The 20,205-nt window shown below is 47.2% G+C and overlaps 1 protein-coding gene across 2 annotated transcripts in view; it reads right to left on the bottom strand.

Moving 5' to 3' along the window:
- LOC146813451 (uncharacterized) overlaps positions 1 to 20,205 on the bottom strand; it is a 245,015-nt gene that overhangs the window by 118,828 nt on the left and 105,982 nt on the right. For both annotated transcript variants that reach the window (XM_085620213.1, XM_085620212.1), the window contains exon 4: positions 13,620 to 13,733. In XM_085620213.1, the coding sequence (XP_085476339.1) occupies positions 13,620 to 13,733 (114 nt within the window). The remainder of the gene's footprint in view (positions 1 to 13,619; positions 13,734 to 20,205) is intronic.

The following is a 20,205-nucleotide window of genomic DNA, read 5'->3' as shown; positions in this document are numbered from 1 at the left end:
GCGGGGTGGCAGAACGGGTGGTGTTAGTTTTGCCCCTGCCCTTATTGTTGTTGCCTCTGTAACCACCCCTTTGGTTGCCCTTTGAAAAGGTATTTTGAGGAGGGGACTTGTAGGAGGTAGAGGTGCTATCGGTGGAGAAGCCTCTGCCTGTACCACGAAAGGAGGAGCGTCGAAAGGAACGTTTAGAGGCTTGTGTTTGGAGTGCCCCCATAGACTTTGCTGTGTCTGTGTCCTTTTTCATCTTTTCCAACGCTTCGTCTACCTTGGGCCCAAAGAGAGTTTGTTGGTCAAAGGGGTGATTGAGTATGGACGCCTGGACTTCAGGCTTAAACCCTGAGATCCTGAGCCAGGCATGGCGACGAAGCAGGACACTGGTATTTATGGCTCTTGAAGCAGTGTCGGCTGCATCGAGGGCACACTTAATGGAGGTGTTTGTAATTAGTTTACCCTCCTGTATTAGCTCATGAGCCCTACGCTTGTGTTTCTCGGGAAGGTGCTGCATAAGAGCCTCAAGTTCGTCGTAGTGTGCTCTGTCATAGCGCGCAAGTAGCGCTTGTGTGTTTGCAATGCGCCACATGTTTGCAGCTTGAGAGGCGGTGCGTTTGCCAGACGCGTCTAGGAGTTTGGATTCCTTGTCTGGCGGTGGGGCTTCTCCTGAGGACTGGGAGTTAGCCCGCTTTCTAGCTGTAGAGACAACTAGGGAATCTAAGGGAGCAGGGTCCTTAATGTATGCAGGGTCTGTGGGTGCCGCCTTGTACTTTTTCTCTATTCTAGGGTTTAGTACCCTGGCCCTGACAGGGTCTTTGAACACCTCTGCGGCATGCTTGGTGACACCCTTAAGCATGGGTAAAATAGATGTGGATTTGTCCTGTATGTCAAATGTATCCAGTAAGAAGTCGTCTTCCACTGGTTCAGTGTGCATGTCCACCCCATGGTAGTGTGCTGCTCTCTGCACTAAATGATGAAACCCTAAGGAGTCCTCTGGAGGAGACGGCCTGGATGGGTATAGGTCGTCCTGAGGTATATCGGGTATATCAGGGTTATTGTAATCCTCCCATGGGTCTGGGGTCCCCGGTGGAGTGGGATCCATTGGGGCGTCCGCCGGGTAATTGTCCGGGTCCCCGTCATCCGGATCTGGGGGCGGGGTCGGAGAGTAATGAGGTAAAGGTGGCGGAGACCTGGGAGGGGGAGGGGGTGGAGGAGGTAGGGGAGGCGGTAGTGGGGAGGGCACTCTGAGGGGAGAAGTAGCAGAGTCCTTCCGTTTGGGCGGTGGAGGAGGAGCTGGAGTATCAAGGCGTCTTTTCTTGATAATTAAAGTCAATAGCCCAGTCTTTGGATCTTTGGACAGAGTCTTTTGTAAAGGGTCTGGTGTAAACAGAGCCAATGGTGCCGAATCGTCCGTCGGCACCGGTGATTTCGGAACCGAGGGCTTCGATGGTTTCTGTGCGCCATGCTTTTTTGGGGCCTCCGGGTTTTTCGGCGTCGAAGGAGTTTTCGGCGCCGGAGCGTCGGTGCCGACAGATTTGTGTTTGTGTTTGGTCGGCACCGAGAGTCCAGGCTTCGGCACCGGTGGCTTCGGAGTCGAGCTGGATATTACTTTCTTCGGTGCCGGATGCTGTTTTTCGGCACCGGGCGTCGGCTGGCTCGATCCCGAGCTGCCGTGAGACTTTGGAGGCTTCGACACCGGGCCCGAAGGTGGGGTGATAGAAGCTTTGGTCTTGGTTTTGCCCAGGCCGGCAGGCGAGGGAGTAACCTGAGTCTCTTTGGTTTTGGGCGCGGGGGTGGGAGGGGGCACAGTACTCACGACCTGCTGCGCCGGTGTGATGTCCTCCACGTCGGAGTCGTCGGCCTCGGAAGCGCGGACGACGTCTTCCTCCTGCTGGGTGTGTATTTGCCCCGAAGCTTCGGCGCCGTCTCCGAAGATGTCCGGTGGAGCTGCAGACGATGAGTGCGCCATGGTGCGTCGAGCTTTTCGATCCCGGATGGTTTTCTTCGATCGAAAAGACTTACAGGCGGGGCAGTCTCTGGCCTCGTGTTCTGGAGAGAGGCAAAGATTACACACCTGATGGAGGTCGGTGTGGGGAAATTTAGACCCACATTTTGGGCACTGTTTGAACGGAGTCCTTTCCATCGGCCGGGACCGGAGTCGAGGAGGGCCCGTAGGCCGGTGCCGATGTACGGGATGGAGAAAATGCTGCTTCGAGAAATGAAGATGATGATGAAGAAACTCGAAGAAACGAGGATTTTCCGTCGAGGCTGGAACCGTAGAAGTTCGAAGCCGGAGCACGAAGTATCACATCCGAGCCCGATGGCGGAAAAAAACAATCTGAGGATGGAGCCGAAGCCCATGCGCAGTACGGACCGAAGGAGGAGTCACCAAACTCGTGACTTCCAAAGACTGTCCAAGAAGAAAAACAAACTGCAAACATCCGGGCCCAACACCAGATGGCGATCTATGCCAAGTGTACAATCTGCAGCTCATATGCCTCGAACATAATGTTTTGGATGGATGCGTCTAGAGGGTTGATGTCATTATTATTGCAATAAATGACGAACCTCTTCCATTTGGCTGCATAGCAAGCTCTGGTAGTGGGTCTCCTGGCCTCCTTAATGATGTCCATACAGTCAGGTGGCAGGTTGAGGTAGCCAAACTCTAGGACTTCAGGAGCCAGATTGCCAGGTTCAGCTGTTGCGGATCTGGGTGCTGAACCTCTCCATGGTTCTGCGTCAAATGCTCTGGTTTGACCCGCAGCCGTTGATGCGACACCACGGAGAGTTCGAGAAAGGTGGTGTACCACGGCTGGCGTGCCCACGTTGGAGCAACTAGGATGAGTGTCAGAGAGTGTTGTCTGAGTTTGCGTGCCACCAGCGGTATTAGTGGTGCTGGGGGAAAAGCGTACGCAAATCTGCCGGACCAGTTCATCCATATCGCATTGCCCTGCGACTGCGGATGTGGGAACCTGGCGGCAAAGCTTTGGCATTTTGCGTTTTCGCTTGTGGCGAATAGGTCTATGTCTGGATGACCCCACTGCTGGAAGTACGGTTGGAGTACTGATGGGTGTAACTCCCACTCGTGCATCTGGTGGCTGTGTCTGCTGAGCAGATCCGCCATCTGGTTGTCCTTGCCGGGGAGGTGTTCCGCCATGAGGAACATGTTCCTCTGAATGGCCCACTTCCACATGCTCTGAGCCAGATGAGACAACTGTGGAGAGTGTGTTCCTCCCTGCTTTTGTATGTAGTACATGGCGGTCATGTTGTCCGTCCGGATCAACACGACTTTGTTGCACAAGTGTACTTTGAATGCTTTCATTGCTAGGAAGATTGCCATCAGTTCTAGAAGGTTGATGTGCATCTTCTTTTGTTGTATTGTCCATAGTCCCTGCACTGTGTAATTGAGTACATGAGCTCCCCATCCCTGGAGAGACGCGTCCGCTGTCAGTATTATTTGTGGAACAGGCTCTTGGAACGGTCGGCCCTTGCAAAGGTTTTGTGGATTCCACCAATGCAGAGAGTTGTATGCCCGACCGCTCACCAACACTAGGTCTTTCAACTGTCCTTGAGCCTGATTCCACTGACGTGCTAAGCACTCCTGTAGCGGGCGCATATGTAGTCTCGCGTGTGGGACTATGAAAATGCAGGAGGCCATCATGCCTATCAACTGCATGAACACTCGCGCGGGCAGGGAGTGTTGTGGTTTGAACTTGGAAATCAGCATCTGTATGCTGTTGATTCTCACTAAATTTGGCTGAGCTGTGGCCGCCAGAGTGTCTATGGTCGCACCTAGGTACTGGTGTACGTGTGCGGGCTGGAGATGGGACTTTGGGTAATTTAGTGAGAACCCCAAACTGTGAAGGAGGTGAATGGTGCGGGACATGTGGCTGGCACATTGTTGGGCTGACTTTGCTTGAATGAGCCAGTCGTCCAGGTAAGGGTAGACGTGTATGTGCTGCCTCCGCAGATGTGCCGCTACAGTAGCTAGGCACTTTGTGAAAACCCTGGGTGCTGTTGTCACGCCGAAGGGAAGGACTTTGAACTGGTAGTGCTGCCACTGAACAGTGAACCTGAGGTATTTTTTGTGTGAGGGGTGAATGGGTATGTGGAAATACGCATCTTTGAGGTCCAGTGTGGCCAGGAAGTCTCCCTGCTTGAGCAGCGGGAGGACTTGCTGTAAAGTGAGCATGTGAAACTGCTCGGAGAGAATGTACCGGTTTAGGGGTCTCAGGTCTAATATAGGTCTGAGCGACCCGTCCTTTTTTGGTATTAAAAAGTACACCCCCGTACCTTAGTAGCATACTTTGCACCTCCTGCTGTAAGAGCGTTAAGTGCTCTGAGGACATAGGACGGTTTTTTGGAGGTATTGTGGGTGGAGTTGAGGTTAATTCTAGGCAGTAACCGTATTTGACAATATCTTTGACCCACCTGTCCGTGGTGATGGAGTTCCACGTGGACAGGAACCTTTGTAGCCTTCCCCCGACAGGTGTTATGTGGTCGGGAGGAAGGGAGAGGGCGTCACTGCTTGTTCTTGGGGGAGGACCTGGTGTTGCCGTAGCCGCGTCCTCTGCCCTTTGTGCTGGAGCCACGATATCCACCCCGGGTGTTTTTGTCGTAGGTGCTCTGTGTGTTGCCTTTGTTGTATGTTTGCTGTGACCCCTGTCCTCTACCTGCTCCTCTATTTCCGGGGCGACGAAAGGAGCCGCTCCGAAAGGACTGCGTTTGTAGAGCCCCCATGGACTTTGCAGTGTCCGTGTCCTTTTTTATTTTCTCTAGGGTGGTGTCAACCTCCGGCCCGAATAAGTAGTCGGGGTTGACAGGTTGGTTGAGGATGTTATTTTGTACCTCAGGTTTGAATCCGGAGATTTGCAACCAGGCATGTCGTCGCAACATGACGCTAGTGTTTATGGCTCTGGCAGCTGTATCCGCGGCATCCAGTGCACACTTAATGGATGCATTTGTGAGGAGCTGTCCCTCCCTGATGAGGATCTCTGCACCTTCTTTGTATTGGTCAGGGAGATGTTGGAGTAGTTGTTCTAATGTGTCGTAGTGTGCTCGATCGTAGCGAGCGAGGAGCGCCGGAGTATTGGCAATACGCCATATGTTAGCCGCCTGTGCGGCAACCCGTTTGCCGGAGGTCTCTAGCACCTTGGACTCTTTGTCCGGGGGAGGAGCATCACCTGTTGTTTGCGAGTGTGCCCTCTTGCGAGCATTCGCAACTACAATTGAATCCACAGGTAACTGGCCTCTAATGTAGGTGGGGTCCCCAGGCGCCGATCTGTATTTTTTGTCGATCCTGGGGTTGATTACTCTTGCCCTGGTGGGTTCCTTGAAGATGTCCTTTGCTGGTTTGAGGACACCCTTCAACATAGGTAGAGTTTTAATGTTCCTTTCTGAGGATGCGAAAGTGTCCATCAGAAAGTCGTCCTCTACGGTGTCAGAGTGAAGTTGCACCCCATGATTGGCCGCAGCACGTTCAATTAAGGCGTTGAACGCGGCAGTGTCCTCTGTGGGAGATGTTTTTGCTCCATAGAGTTGCGGGTCCTGTGCATCTATAGGTGCACCGGAGTCGACAGGGTCATCCCAAGCTTGATCAGGGTCCTGTTGGCCTTGAGGGTCCATCTCTCCGGGGTAGGGGACGTGGTCACCCATGTAGTCCTCCAAAACATCTGTGTCGGAGTGTGTGGGAGAGAAGGACTGTGGATCCTGGTAGGGGGAATGGAGAGGTTCGTAAAGAACCGGTTCCGAAACCACTGGCAGCTTTCTTTTAAGTGGGATCCGGAAGGAATCCAAAGCTGGCTCTGAAGTTATTCTCCTTATGTGGAGCAGCCTCCTGCCGGTGTCGGCGTCGATGATATGTGACGGAGACGTCTCCGCAGGAGAACATTCGGCAGGCGTGATCGTGGTGTGGGTGACCCGTGTCCTGATTTGGAACAGTTTCGGGGCCGTGGATGGCGGCAGGCCAAAAGTAATGTTGGCAGGTGCCGAAGAGGCTCTTGGAGCTTTTATTGGCTCGGAGCCCGATGTGTCCTGGAGGACTGTTTTGTGTTTGGTGCGTTGCGCAGCAACGGGCCGCACCTGGAGCGCCATCGATTCCTTTGCGCCGACCGGTTCCGTAGAAGCGGGCGTGGACTTTTTCGGCGCCGGTGAGTCATCGAGTCGAGGGGCGGTAATGGCCGTCGACGTCTTCGATGAGTGTGCCTTTGGTGGTGCTGTCGAAGCGGTGTGAGACGCAGCAGGCAGTTTGACCTTTGGGGTCGGAGTCGATTGCGTCGGTGCCGGGAGCGGAGTAGGTTTGGTGGCACCGAAGGTCTTCTTCCGTATGTCGACGCCGACGTCGCCCGTTGCAAGCTCGGCACCGAAGTCTCGTTTGGTGCGCTCGGTGCCGATGGGTTTTGCTGGCGTCGAAGGTGTGGTGGGCCTCGATCCGACCAGCGTTACTTTCGGTTTCGGTTTCAGTTGAACCAAGACAGCTTTCGGTTTCGGTTTCGAAGAAGGGAAACCAGCCGGTTTGGGTATTAATGGCTGCCGCTGAATGTCCGAAGCCGGGCCAGAGGGCGGGGCCGAAGAACTGCGGGATAGGTCTTGGGTAAGGCCCGAAGGCGATCCCTCGACCGGAGCCATAGACTGGCGCACTGGGATGTCCTCAGTCTGTACGGGTAGGCCTTGCTCGCCATCGGAGCTACTCTCTTCGGCCCCTAAGGCCTCATTGTAGTCTCCTACCTCGGTGTCGTCTTCGTCTCTGCGAAAGAGGCTTTCTTCGACGTCTTCCGAGCCGGATTCGTGTTCGGAAACGTAGCTGGAGGGTAGGTTCTCCACGTCCTCGACATCTTCGGTCTCAGCGCTGAAGAGGTCGGCCGGGGCCGGTGCTGCTTGCTGCGCTTCGAGTCTCGCTGCTCGTCGATTCCGGAGAGTCTTCTTGGATCGGAATCGGGCACAGGCCATACATGTAGATTCGTCGTGATCCGGTGAAAGGCATTTGTTGCACACCGGATGGACGTCGATGTGGGGATATTTCGCATTACATACCGGACACCGCTTGAATGGTGTCCTCGATTCCATCGTCGATGACGGGTCGATGGTCGGGTAGGAAGCGAAAAAGTTGGTTCTGGAAGTTAGTAAACTAACAAGATACTATCGATACCGATCGGGAACAGTACCGACGCGAACTAAAGGCCTTTTGGCCTAGAAAAAGTTTTTCCTAACTTGAGTCAAGATAAGCACATCCGAACCCAATGGCGGAAAAAAACAATCTGAGGATGGAGAGGATGCCCATGCGCACTGTAGTCCAGGGGAGGAGTCACCTATCCCAGGATACTTCGAAGACTCTTCCAGGACAACAACGTGCAATCATCCGGACCCAACACTAGGCGGCGATCTATGCACAGATATGAATTCAGCAGCCCACATGCCTCGAACCAGGGGGAACCTCTGAGGTGCTCTCTGTGTACATGGTAAAATAAATCCCACTCTGGCATCAGTGTGGGCTTATTGTGAGTAGTAGTTTGGTACCAAACACTCCTGGATTCAGTGAAGCCATCTTGGTGCTGTGGAACTCGAGTAGACCCTAATATTGTAGGGGAATATCTGCTCCTGCAATATGCCGACTCCTGTGATATAGTGCATCCTGCCTTAGGGCTGGTGAGGCCTCTAGAGGGGTGGCTTATCGATATCTTAGGCAGTGCTAGTTGGCATGGTACACAGGCAGTGTGCCATGTGGACTTGGTCATTTAGTCTGCACCAGGCCATGCATTTTGCAGTGGGAGTCTGCGTGGCCTAGGTGAGGGGTACCTAAGGGACCCTCTTCCGTCCCAGTGCCCTTGGTACCCAGGGTACCATTTACTAGGGACTTACATGGGGCCTGAAGGCCCAATTGTAGAATAGTTTTTAGGGATGAAGCATTGGCACAGGGTTGGCAGGAACCTTGTGCACTACAATCAAACCCACATCAATGTCCAGGAAAAAAGTGGGGGCTAACCATGTCATAAGAGGCACTTTCTCACACTGCATTCATGTGCTTCAAATCTTCTTCTAGAGGAGTCAGAGGTGAGCCGGGCACATTGCAGAGTTTCTTAGCTGTAGAAACTACTAGAGAATCAGTATCAGGGTTTATCAGAAGGTCTGCGTTTCTTCTCCTCTATTCACAGGTTTAACGGGTGATTGAGTACAGTAGATATGCATAGTTGGTTCCAAAAGACCAGGCTACCATGGGTCTAGCTTCTATTACGAAGCAGAGGTTTGAAAATGATAAAGATTTCCTAGACTGGAGCAGAATCCTCTATATTTCACATCCTTGCACTTCTCCTGGTAACCTCCTGAAAGGCAACTGTCTTTTACTGGTGAGATTCAGTGTAGAAGTGAGTCTGGAGGTCTAGCAGATAAGGCACGCAAGTTTGAAGAGGAGGAGGAAACTCTTGGAGCAGAAAAACGTGACTTGAATCGTCGTCATGACTAAGACTCCTCTTTTTCAGAACGACAAGAGCGTTGATGCTTCTTCCACCCCTCACCTCCTTTGTACCTGATAAATGCATCTCCAAGTTTTGACCTTCTTGCTTGAGGTCTGCATGTAGCCTATTGGGGTCACAGAGTTAGCAGAGGGACCTCTCATAGGCTGGGGTGCCCTTGAGTCGACACAGACATCGATGGAGAAGAGATAACAGAAACCAGAGAAGTTTTTGAAACCCTACATCAAATGCTTTGCTCTCTTCTCCACACACAGGTCATTCATTAAAAAGAGCGAGCATAGTGACTGTAGAAAAGGTGGAGATTAATACCTCAGTAAGAAAAAAAACACACACAATAAGAACCAGGAAAAATGAAGGGGACTCTACAAAACGTTCAGTAAAGCAAACAGGAAATTGAAAGTTTTCAGTCAAAATAAGCCTTCAAAAGACAGCAGCATTTAGGGATCTTTCTCAGATGAACCAGAAAAATGAAGTGCCTCACAATTATAAAAACAAAATAATGATCCTCTTTGGAAAGGACGAGATGTTACTACCCTCCTCATTCACGTAGAGAAATGGATGAGGAAAAGCAATCTTTGCATAAATAGCCTGAAAACAAAAGTCCTACTCTTGAAAAAACCAAGAGCCAGCTGCCTTTCCAGTGACCGCCAGCAGTAAGACGTACACCTACCTAGCATGCAGACCTAGAAGTCATGTTTATTCAACACTGTCGGTCACTTCACAAGTTACTGCTCTAATAAAGAGTGCACCTCCATCTGACTATGCTCTGCAAAGTCACATCAACGTTAACTTTTTACTACAAAGTTGAACTTATCGCGCACGCCTCAATTATTGTAAGAGCATGACACATGTTAGAAGAAGGAAATAAAACAGCTGTGGCTGGCACACAAATGAGCGGCAAGACCGTCCTAGGCTTTAAGAAGACGGAGCACGTCATGCTTGCTCTCCAATCTATATATCGGCTGCCTACGAAACTGCAAGTAATCAACATCCAGCCCCAAAACACCTGATCACATTAACCCCCCACAGTAAAAACCAACCGGTAACAAGAATAATTGCCAACTAAAGGATAAGCCTGCCTCCAACAAGGATGTTGATAGGTAAAGCCTAGAAACACTAGATCAGAAGCCAAGAATAGATTAATCCTTAAACAACAGCAAGACGGTTCAAGTTCAGGACGGAGCAGAAGACTATCTTGTTCCACCAGGCATCCCTGGATGCAGACTGACTCCTGCCAGGTGCGACAGGGATTTCCCCAGAGTACTTTGCAAATGGATCCAAGTCTTTTAGAAACATCGCAGACTGCCTCTCTACAATGTCTACTTTTGGACTGATAAGAGTCTCTAGCGTCATGATTCAGGAACCGGAATACTACAATTTAGCAGATATCAGTCACCTGTTTTTAGCTTGCCTATTGCCTGCCCCATGCCCATTGTTTTCTTCATTAATTTCTAGGTAGCCTGCAAACAGCACATTATCATTAAAAATATAAATAAAGTAGAGCCAACCCCCTAGGCCAGACAGATCCAAGGGCCGGAAACAGAGGGAGAAAGGCTGGCAGTGCCAGGGTCAGCAGTTAAGTGTGACGGAAGAGACCCCAGACCTCTTCGAACTTCTGCAGTTCGTTGTTGAGCTTATAAATTAATTTCACCCACATCTTCCTGCCCACCAAAGCTGGGTCCCCTGACCCCATGCTGAAAGCCATGTACGCCACCTGGATACAGGCTCAGAAGCTCTTTTCGGTTGATGCACATCTCCATGACAAGGCTCGTCTCTGGAACAATACTGGTATTCGCGAGGGCATGTTTGACGGGGGACCCTGGCGCAGATCTGGGATTCTAACCCTCATGCAGCTGATTTCTGGTGGCAAACTCAAGTCCTTTGAGATGCGATGGGATGAATTTGGCCTGCTGCATACTCAATGGCTCTACACACAACTGCATCATTGTCTGCTGAGCTAAGTAAGTCCTCAACCCTGGACCATCCCCTGCTCTCTTGTGCTCTCTTACGTAACACTAGGGGTCTGTTTAAAGGCGTGATGTCCGGGTTCTATAATCTTCGGATTTGCCACCTCTACCACCAGCCGCAATGGATTAGCCTAAGGACAACCTGGCAGGCTCACCTGCAGGTGGAATGTGAAGAGAAGTATTGGGCACAACTATTGGAAGCCCTGGAATGAGGGGTAAGGGAAGCAAGGATGAAGCTCAGTTTTTTTAAAGATTCTTCAGGGCTGGCACTGGACTCAGGCACGACTGCAGGGTTGTCCCTCACTCTGCTTACTGGCGAAGCGATTACACGCCCTGTGATATAGTTCATATATTACTGGATCGTCTGGTCATTCACCCATTCTGGATAGCAGTGGGGCCTACACTCCGGGAATCTATGGAGTTGCCCTCGCCACTTTCAGATCCCCTAATTCTGATCCAGAACATATCGGACCAGGCATGTCCGTCGTCTGCTCGTCATGGGCCTCGCCACTGCCAGGATCTGTATCTGACAATGGTGTTCTCCACTAACGTCGCATGAGGAATGGAGATGCACAAAACCATATGAAAAGAGCATTTACAACTTAATGGACAAAGCAGATATCTTTCTTCTCATATTGTCACCCTTTCTACAGGACAACCCCCCCAGCATTACAAAACTTGGGCTTTGCCTGAACAGCCCAAGTCTCTACTCACTCATCCCTGCTGTGGTTTTGTCTTCCCTCCCTCCTTTTCTTCCTGATCTTTTTTTCTTTCCTCCATGTATAGCTTATCTTCTCACTCCTTTCCTTTTCTCTCCCCTTTTTATATTTTTGTATTTTCTGATATTAGTGCATGTTTTGTAAACAGCATTTTTATCTTAAAATGGGTTTATGCTGGATTGGCATGTCATTGTATTTGCTGCTATTTTTTGGTACTTAATTTAAGGCAATAATATAACTGTTACACAAATAAATTACTTTTTCGTAAGCGGCCATGATGTGCATATCGGACAGCTGTGTACTGTAGGACAGTAGGGTGGCTCATTTCCAATGGCAGAAGATTTCCACCTTCGCCACCGCAAATGCCGTAGTGAGCCAGCACTTACTGTCTCGTGTCAAGTCAGGGAATGCTGAAATGTCATGGAGCAAAGCTGTCAATTGCGGTGCCACCCCTAGGTTGGTCGTCATTGTGTAGCAAACCGAGCTCCAATAGGGTGAAAGCACCATACAGCACCACAGGACATGCACAATATCGCAGTCCGGTTCATCACGCCTCCAGCACTTGGTCATGTAGACCCTACAGAGCAGGTCCGGTGTCCAGTGCCCTTGGTAGAGGACCTGAAAATAAGTAAATTTCAGCCTGGCTTCCCAAGAGCAAACCGTCGTGCTCCTCTAAGAGATAGTGCCAGTCTTGTTCAGAGAGTGATAGGCCTGGTCTCTGCCCCCACCAACAGCGTAAATTACAAGGGTGCCTGTCAAAGTAACCTACAGTCCCGCCATTGTGCTCCTGTACCCATCCACATCAGAATATAGAGCAACAGTGGGTCGGTCCCAAGATCGTGAGGGGAAGACCCCAACTTATGTCGTAGGCTATGGGTAAACCGTTGATGTCTCCAGTGGTGCGAACGTGGGTACTGATACGCAAAAGGGTATCAATTGGCACGACTTTGCCATCCTATATATTTCCTGGGTTGTGATTATTTATGTTTTATCTGTGCAGTATCGATTTTGGACTTTGATAACTAGGTTTGTTAACAAAACTGTACCTAAACGCCTCACTTGAAGCTACAGGTTTCATTCACTGTGCTTGTGAAATAACTGTACATAAACTAATCAGCTTTAAAAATAGTCTGGACATATAATATTTTTCACAAAACAAATAGGATGCCAAATTTTGCAAAAGAAGCACATTTTGCTATTGAAAACATTTATTTTGCAGGCCATAAGGTCAATTCCCAATTGCTTGTCCTTTTCTGACAATTTTTTTTTTTTCCAGAATTTCATTTCTACTAAATTTAGGTTTATTCCACAAACATTAACTTGTCATTTTCATAAGGCATTTACATGTACCACTGCCGCATAAGAAAATAATCTGCTTTACTTGCCAACAATATGTAAAAGATGACCATGATTATCCCAGTGATGGTCTACATTATGTCAAGGAAGTACGATTGATCAATAAGGCACAATTAAGGGCACCTTTATGCCAGGGATGACCCAAGAAAGCCCATATTATGCCACTGATGACTATTATGAGAGGAGTGGCCACCCTTAGAACACTGATGGCCAGGATTAGCCCAGGACGCACATAATATGCCAACAATGGCCCCCATTATTCCAGGGTTGTCCACAACTATGTCAAATATGCCTGTAATACACTAGGAATGGGAATCACTATACAAAGCTGCCATCATGCTAGGGGCAGGCATAATTATGGCAGAGACAATCCCTCTATGTCAAGGGAGGCCAATGGACGGCAAGGGTGGCCCCAGATGCCAGGTAGATCTGCCAGAGAACTAAACTGTTTGTCATTTCACATACACAGGCACACACACAACTCTCCCATCATATGCATTATCTAACATGAACTTACCCGTTCATTTCAATCTCCTGTCACTCCTGCATTAGCTCTTGCTTTTCTCCCAAAGAGTGAGGGTTAGTGCATGTGTGCTAGTGCTGTGTACATGAGAGCAGTACAGCTAAGGGTCTGAGGACCATTGAGTGAGGGGTTTACATTACTCCGTTAGGTAGCAGAGATTGCGGTTCAGCCCCCAACTACCTCACCCAGCATTTAATTCCTTCATCCCCATCTGTGACACCACCAGCATGTTTTATGCTTCTGTTAAAGCAACTGTGATTCAAAAATATTAACTAAAGCGGTACTATTCCTGCCCGATTACACAATAAAAACGACTAAATTGAACCCATTTCACTCTTTGTCATAGATTTCTTATCTTCAACATTTCTGAAACAGGTACTATTTGAAAATGATACAATAGAACAAACACAGAAGATGATAATCCTTTATTGGAAATGTTTTCTAAAAATATCTTTCTAAAGTGGACTCTCGTAGGTACCATCTGCTGAGAGGTGAGTTAGATGAGCATTATGGACACAAATATTAACAAAAGAGTACAGGTGCACCTAGGTTTTCTTTTTGCATAAAAAAGTCCTAAACATGCACCCTTCCTGCTGACCTGCTTCGTGAGACTCATCAGTGTCCCTTGTGTTTACTCCGTCAATGACCGCATGGTAATGGTAATCCTCCTGATGCACCTTTAACTGGGGAGCTGCATCAACAGCTGCGTCATCTGCAAAGAAAGCAGAAATGAATGGCTTTCATTTAGGTACTGTGGAAAAAGGTATTTTAAAATGGACATCAGTTCTGTCATTTTGTCCTTTAAACTGACATTTTGCTTTGATGGAACAAGCTGTAACCTTTCACCCATGTATTCTTGCTGAAGGTTGCCATGGTTGTGTTTGTATGGCTGCTATGAATTATTTATCTAGAAATGTTCCTAATGAGCTGCAAATGTTCTTATCTGCATAATGAGCAATGTGTTTGCCAGCGTCTGGTTTTAAACCCCAGGTGCGCCTATGATTAACCTTGGGACTCGTGCTACATGCACTCAGTCTAGTGTAAATGTATAAGTAACTTGTGGTGCCTTTGCACATGGTTCTCTCTTTCATCGCCATTTTAGTGCTATGAAGTGGTGCACCTGCTCGAGCAAAATAAATAGTATTATGCATCTTCGGTAGCCTTCGACTGATGGTTTTCTTTCGGAAGTGGAATATTTGGAAAAGCTAATAAGCCCAGAGGGTAGTCTTAAGCAAGATGGCACCTGAGAGAGACATGGAGGATACTTTGGGGGATATAGCTTCTATTGAACCTTCAGGCCCCGGAGCGGAGGCTCGGACTATCTCCAGCAAACATCTTTGAGCAACATTCCCGTAGCTGGGTAGGAATCATTGCCGATTCAGGCACAAGAGGTACAATTGGGCTCTATGATGTGTGGGGCTGCGCCCGCACCACAGGGAGATTCCAAATGATCACGGAAGAGGCCCAAGACAATAGCCCTCCCTTTGATTCAACACAGGGAACCCAAAAAGGAACAGATTATGGTATTAATATTCCTGCTACCCCCCCTGCTCGGTGCAGGGGCTACCCCTGAGGGCTTGAGACAATTTGCGTCTCCCTCCCCCAAAACGCTGGGGGAAAACATTTTTACACTGACCGATGGATCTGAGTCCTCCATTGATGGAATTAGGTCTTCAAGTGATGAAGAGTCCTCCGGCTCAAATAGTTGCTTTACAGCAAAGGATTTGTCTCAACACAACGCAAGAAATCCTCACTGAATAAATGAAAATGGAAGCGGAGCAGAAACTATTCCGCCACACAGCTCGCCTACCTTGATGGGGGTGAATCCACTAAATACCCCGGCCAAGAAGATTCAAATAAGACAGGCACTGATACGAGGGAAACCCTTGTTGACTTCTATTCTTCACTCCATAAAGCAATTTCAAGAAGAAGCACAGTCAGGCGAGAGCAGCTGCCAAAAAACTGCAGGGCGGGATAAGGAAGTTGAATTAAACATGTATAGACATTGCGGAACGCTTAACTATGGTTAAAGGCCGTACGGAGAGTCTTGAGGCATAAGTTAACACACTGAAAACTAAAAGTACCCCTCAAGGAGCTTTTATGACTGATGTTATGTGGAAGTTAGAGGACCAAGAAAACAGACCGCAGCGGAACAACTTGTGATTTCTTGGGATCCCAGAAGGGGCAGAGGGAGGCAATGCCAGGCAGCTCATGGTAAGTCCTTTGAAAGGCGCGTTCCCGATCAAATCAAATGGGATTGGGATACAGAGATCCAACGTGCACACCCGTTCCACTTTATGTTAAAAAAAACAGCAGCCAAACGAAGTTGAGATGCCTAGAGCAATGCTGGCTTATTTTGGAAACTTTTTGTTAAGACAAATTATATACGATCAAGCTCGACCAAACTCTAAAAAAGAACATGAAGGGGTGTCCTTTTATGCCAAGCCCGACTTCGCACATGGTACGGTTGAACGAAGATGGCGCTTACACCAAATGTTAGCTCCAATTCCAGTAGATTGGTGCAGAGGGTTTTCTTCAAAACCCTGCAAAGCTTTTCAATGGTTTTACCCGCAGTTTAAAATCGGAAATCAAAGCTCAGGAGTATCTAAATGAACTTAAGGCAAAACCTGGTAGCTCTAACCACCCAATTTGAGCATAATTTCTGTGTAGCAGATTATGTGATCTCTGAAAGCAAGACATTGGTTTGGGATTGCCGAAATAGATTTGGAATGTTTATTTCTTTTGGCACGATAGAGATGGGAGGTGGGCTTGCTGGTCAGGCGGTACCCGGGAGAGGTACAACAGATCAAGTAAGAAGAGCCATCTCTCTGCTGGACGCTACCCAGGTAACAGGAGACCCTATGGCCGTGATTCTGCTTGATGTCGAAAATGCTTTGGGTAGGGTCTCCTGGCATCACCTTTGGACCGTCTTGCAGAGAATGGGGATAGGCTCTGGCTTTAAATGGGTAATACAGGTATTATATATTAAACTCACTGCCAGTGTACTGATAAATGTGGAAATGACTGAACAATTGCAGATCTCGGGACCCGGCAGGGCTGCCTTTTTCCTGATGTATATCGATTCCTTTCATCAGGAGATTAGAAAATAACCAGATTATTCGCCCTTTCCATATGCAAGGATACAACACGAAAATCATGGCTTATGCTGATGACATTACGTTGGTTTACCCCAGATCCGGACATCTCAAGTTGAAGCAGAGGCCCGAAGGTTTGGAGACGTGTTGGGGTATTCGCTAAATACAGATAAAACACAAATTATCATCAATGAGAAAATAGCTTGGGTAGACCCCAGAGTGGTGAAAAATGCAAGATATTGTCTAATACCGATTTGATTGTTGATGAAAATCTTGCCCCTCTGGGTCAATAAGACTAAGAGATCACTATGCAGGTTTAATAATTTACACCTTTCCCTTGTAGGATGATGTAACGTCATTGATTGATATTCTTTCCAAAAATGTTATACTTTTTTTAGAGCTATCCCATTCGAATTTTCGAATCAATGGATGACCTTTTTGCTGAATTTCTTTGGGCCTACTCTCGGCCCACAAGGTCAACAAAATGTGTGTCACTTCAAAGGATGGGGGAGTGGGCCCTCCTCAATCTAAAACTGTACTATTGGGTGACCACCTTGCAGCACTGTTCAGTTTTATTACAAGAATGCTGCAATGGACAGATATTGGATCCTTCCTCTCCTTCTGAATTATTAATTGGGCATGAAGCTTGGGCTGTTTATGGAGGTTTTAGAACAGAGCTATCACAAAAGGGTGAGATGTAAGACCCTTATGGGAACTTATTTCTTTACCTCAGTTCGTAGACTCCTAGGAATTGGTAGATTGAATTACTATACCCCTATGAGCAATAATGAGAATTTACCTGAGATTTTGGGGGATTATTATATGGCAACCTGGATTAAAGTCAGGATAAATAAACTTGGGGTATTTTTCTCTTTATCGCATACTATCCCATTTAGTGATCTTAGAATTAATTTTGATCTTAGCCACAAGGAATTTATTAAATACTTCGACATCAGGAATTTCTCTACAGCGTAATGGGGGTGGGCCTGCTGGATTTGCTAAAAGTGAACTTGTTGAAAAATTGATTGATATTAAACCTCCCAGGATTGGAAGAATTAATAATTTCCTTAATAACCAGATGAAAGATAATTTGTAAAAATACTCAGGGAAATTAGGCATAACTGATACAGCCTTTCATCAAGCACTTTCAGCTGCACAATTGGATTTGTTATCCGCAATCTTCAGGCTGAGTTTTATAAAACCTGTTTTTTTTAAATACTATACTCCGAATAAAATTGGTAAATGGCAGGGAGGGGGGGGGGGGGGGGCACATTAAAGGTACCCGATGCCCACGGTGTTCTTTTATGAAGCAGACCTAGTTCATATGTTTGCCACCTGTGGTGCCCGTTCTCCCGTGTTAGAGGAAATCTCTGGTTATTTCAGAGATAAATTGTCCTTGAAACTATCTCTAACCCCTTCTGTGATAATATACGGGGCACAAGATACTGTCGGGCGAAAGGGGGATGCTTTGATTTTTATTGCCATGGTCATCTTCAAGCTCAGGATCGTTTTCACCTGGCTGGATGCTAATCTCCTTCCTTTCAGCAATGGTTGGCTCGGTTGCTATCGACACACAACCTGGAAAAAGCGATCTACGCTAAGAAAGGAGGTTGAGCCAGGAAAAGGGGATTGGGTATTTGGGACTGCTTGACCAATTGGGTTAATTACTCGTCCTTGCAAAGGGGGGGGGGGGGGGGGGGGGATAATAAAATGTATGAAGAGTAGCCTTTGTTTATCTTTGGATCCAAAAGCACACTGTACTTTTTTTTCCCAGATTGCCATTAGATGGGAAATTTTTATGGTTCACTAGAAGAAAGGCACTGTGACATAATGAATTATATTTAAATCTGTCAAGTTCTGTGTATGAATTTAAGAAACCATGTTATTAACACTTTAGTGATTGAATTGAACATGTGTTTTCTGTGAGGGGTCGGGGGATGGGGTTGTGATGTCTGTCTTTTATGTCACGTGAACTCTTTGGTTCCATTTTTTTTTTAAATGTCAAAATATATATATATATATATATATATATATATATATATATATATATATATATATATATATTTTCTCCACGTACTCCGTCAGTTATCCTGCTCCCAGCACAGCGGGTGCACCAGCCGCGAGGGCGGAACTCGCGAATCACTTTCAGCCACAGTTTTCAAAAATTGCTGCGCACTCTGGTCAAATGCAGTTAAAGTAATTTATTTCAATTCGTTGCAAAACACGATCTGTAAACGCTCTGCTGACAAACGCGTTTCAGCCTCCTGGCCTTCGTCAATGTCAATAGTGTTCAATTACCATAATCTATTTAAGCATTTCATTGGTTGCCATGGTCATAGAAAAATGGAAATAAAAGCGGACTACATATATACAGGTATTCAGTGTGGGAAGTGTCGGCCATCTTAACACTATGTAATACCATAATTCTCAGACGTATATATATATATATATATATATATATATATATCACACGTGTGTGAAACCTATGGTTTTTTCAGTGAATTTGTACGGTTTTTTAAATGCTAATTTATTTATGTATTATTATTTCTTTTATATATTTATTTTACAATAAACTACGTATTAAACATTTTTTACCCCCACGATTTAAGGCTAGGGGTCAGGAACTCTCTACCCTGCCCCCTTTTCACGTTCGCCACCTTCCTTTTTCACTCTCGCACTGAAAACAAACAAAATGGCGGCCGACACTTCCTGATTTCGACCGATTCGAACGTTGACTAACATGTAACCACCAATCAGAATTACGCTCGCGCACGTTAGGGTGCTCGCACGGTGCGCGCTTATAGATATTTATATGCTTTTAAATGCTATTTTCTCAGGAAATACTGAACAGATTTACACCAGACCTGCAAAAGGCACTTCCATGACCTTATGGCTACCTCTCTGCCAAATTTCAAGTAATTCTGTTCAGCCGTTCGGGCTGTACCTTCGACTAAAGGTCCTATGGAAAAATGCATGGGGAAAACGCGTTTTGGGACCCCCCCTTTTTTGTCGGCCCCCGCTTGACAAATCACCCCGAGACTTTCAGGGTAGGAGCTGAATGGAGCGCCCCATTAGTTTTGAAAATTTCGCGAGGATTCGTCAACCGGCGCCAAAGTTATTCAAAATAGAGTTTTCAGATTTCCTATGGAAACTCGGTCCTAACTAGAACTATCTACTGGCGACCGCCGTAGATATAGATATATATATATATATATATATATATATATAAAATAAAAAAAAGGAAAAGATAATCCCACTTCCACAGTACCAATACTTTGGTCGAAATATACAGTATCCAAAACGTTAACTATTTCTTATACAATTAAATTAACCACAAGTGGGATCTGTTGTTTCAGCATTGCAGTATCAGAGACCCTGACTCAACACATGATCCCACTGCAGTTCTCAAAACATCCTTTCCCTGGATCTTTGGATGCTGTGTGATCTGCTAAAAGAGTGACAGCCTTGTTGCAATCTTTTATAGCATCCTCATAAGAAACCCCATGGGATTCAGATGATCCTTATGAAGCAATCCCTATAAAGATCACTGATTCACGCAAAAAAAGTCTGCTGGCCCATCAGTACAATGATCTTTGCGCGCGCGCGCACACAAAATCTGTAAATGCAAACTCTGGTGAAGAATACCCCCATAATCATCCAAAGTTCACAAGGCCCATCAGCACACGAACATACAGATCATGTAGCCAGCAACGATATATAAGCGAATCAGGCCAAGATAATGTAATGTAATATATATATATATATATATATATGTATTTTTGTGTATACGGGGGCGGAGCTAGCCACACCCGAAGATGGCCACGCTGTAAGCAAGCTCCTTCGGTCGCTTTCATATCCTTCAAATATCCTGTGCATATATCCTGCAGAATGCCATAAAAAGCGCAAATACTTAAATCGGAAGGACACAGCGCTCTGCTGAAACCACTCCCAGAGAGGGAATACTCGGTTGGAAACCCAACTGCGGCCTGTCGTGCAAGCGCATGCGCAAGCCCACTGGCGCTGTGACTGCTCCGAGGGGGAAGGGAAAACGGCGCCTGGCCTGTGGACAGCAAGCGGGACACCTTCGAG

Source organism: Triturus cristatus, chromosome 7 (genome assembly GCF_964204655.1).
Source record: "Triturus cristatus chromosome 7, aTriCri1.1, whole genome shotgun sequence".
Classification (NCBI taxonomy): domain Eukaryota; kingdom Metazoa; phylum Chordata; class Amphibia; order Caudata; family Salamandridae; genus Triturus; species Triturus cristatus.
This window is presented reverse-complemented; position numbering and strand designations above follow the sequence as displayed.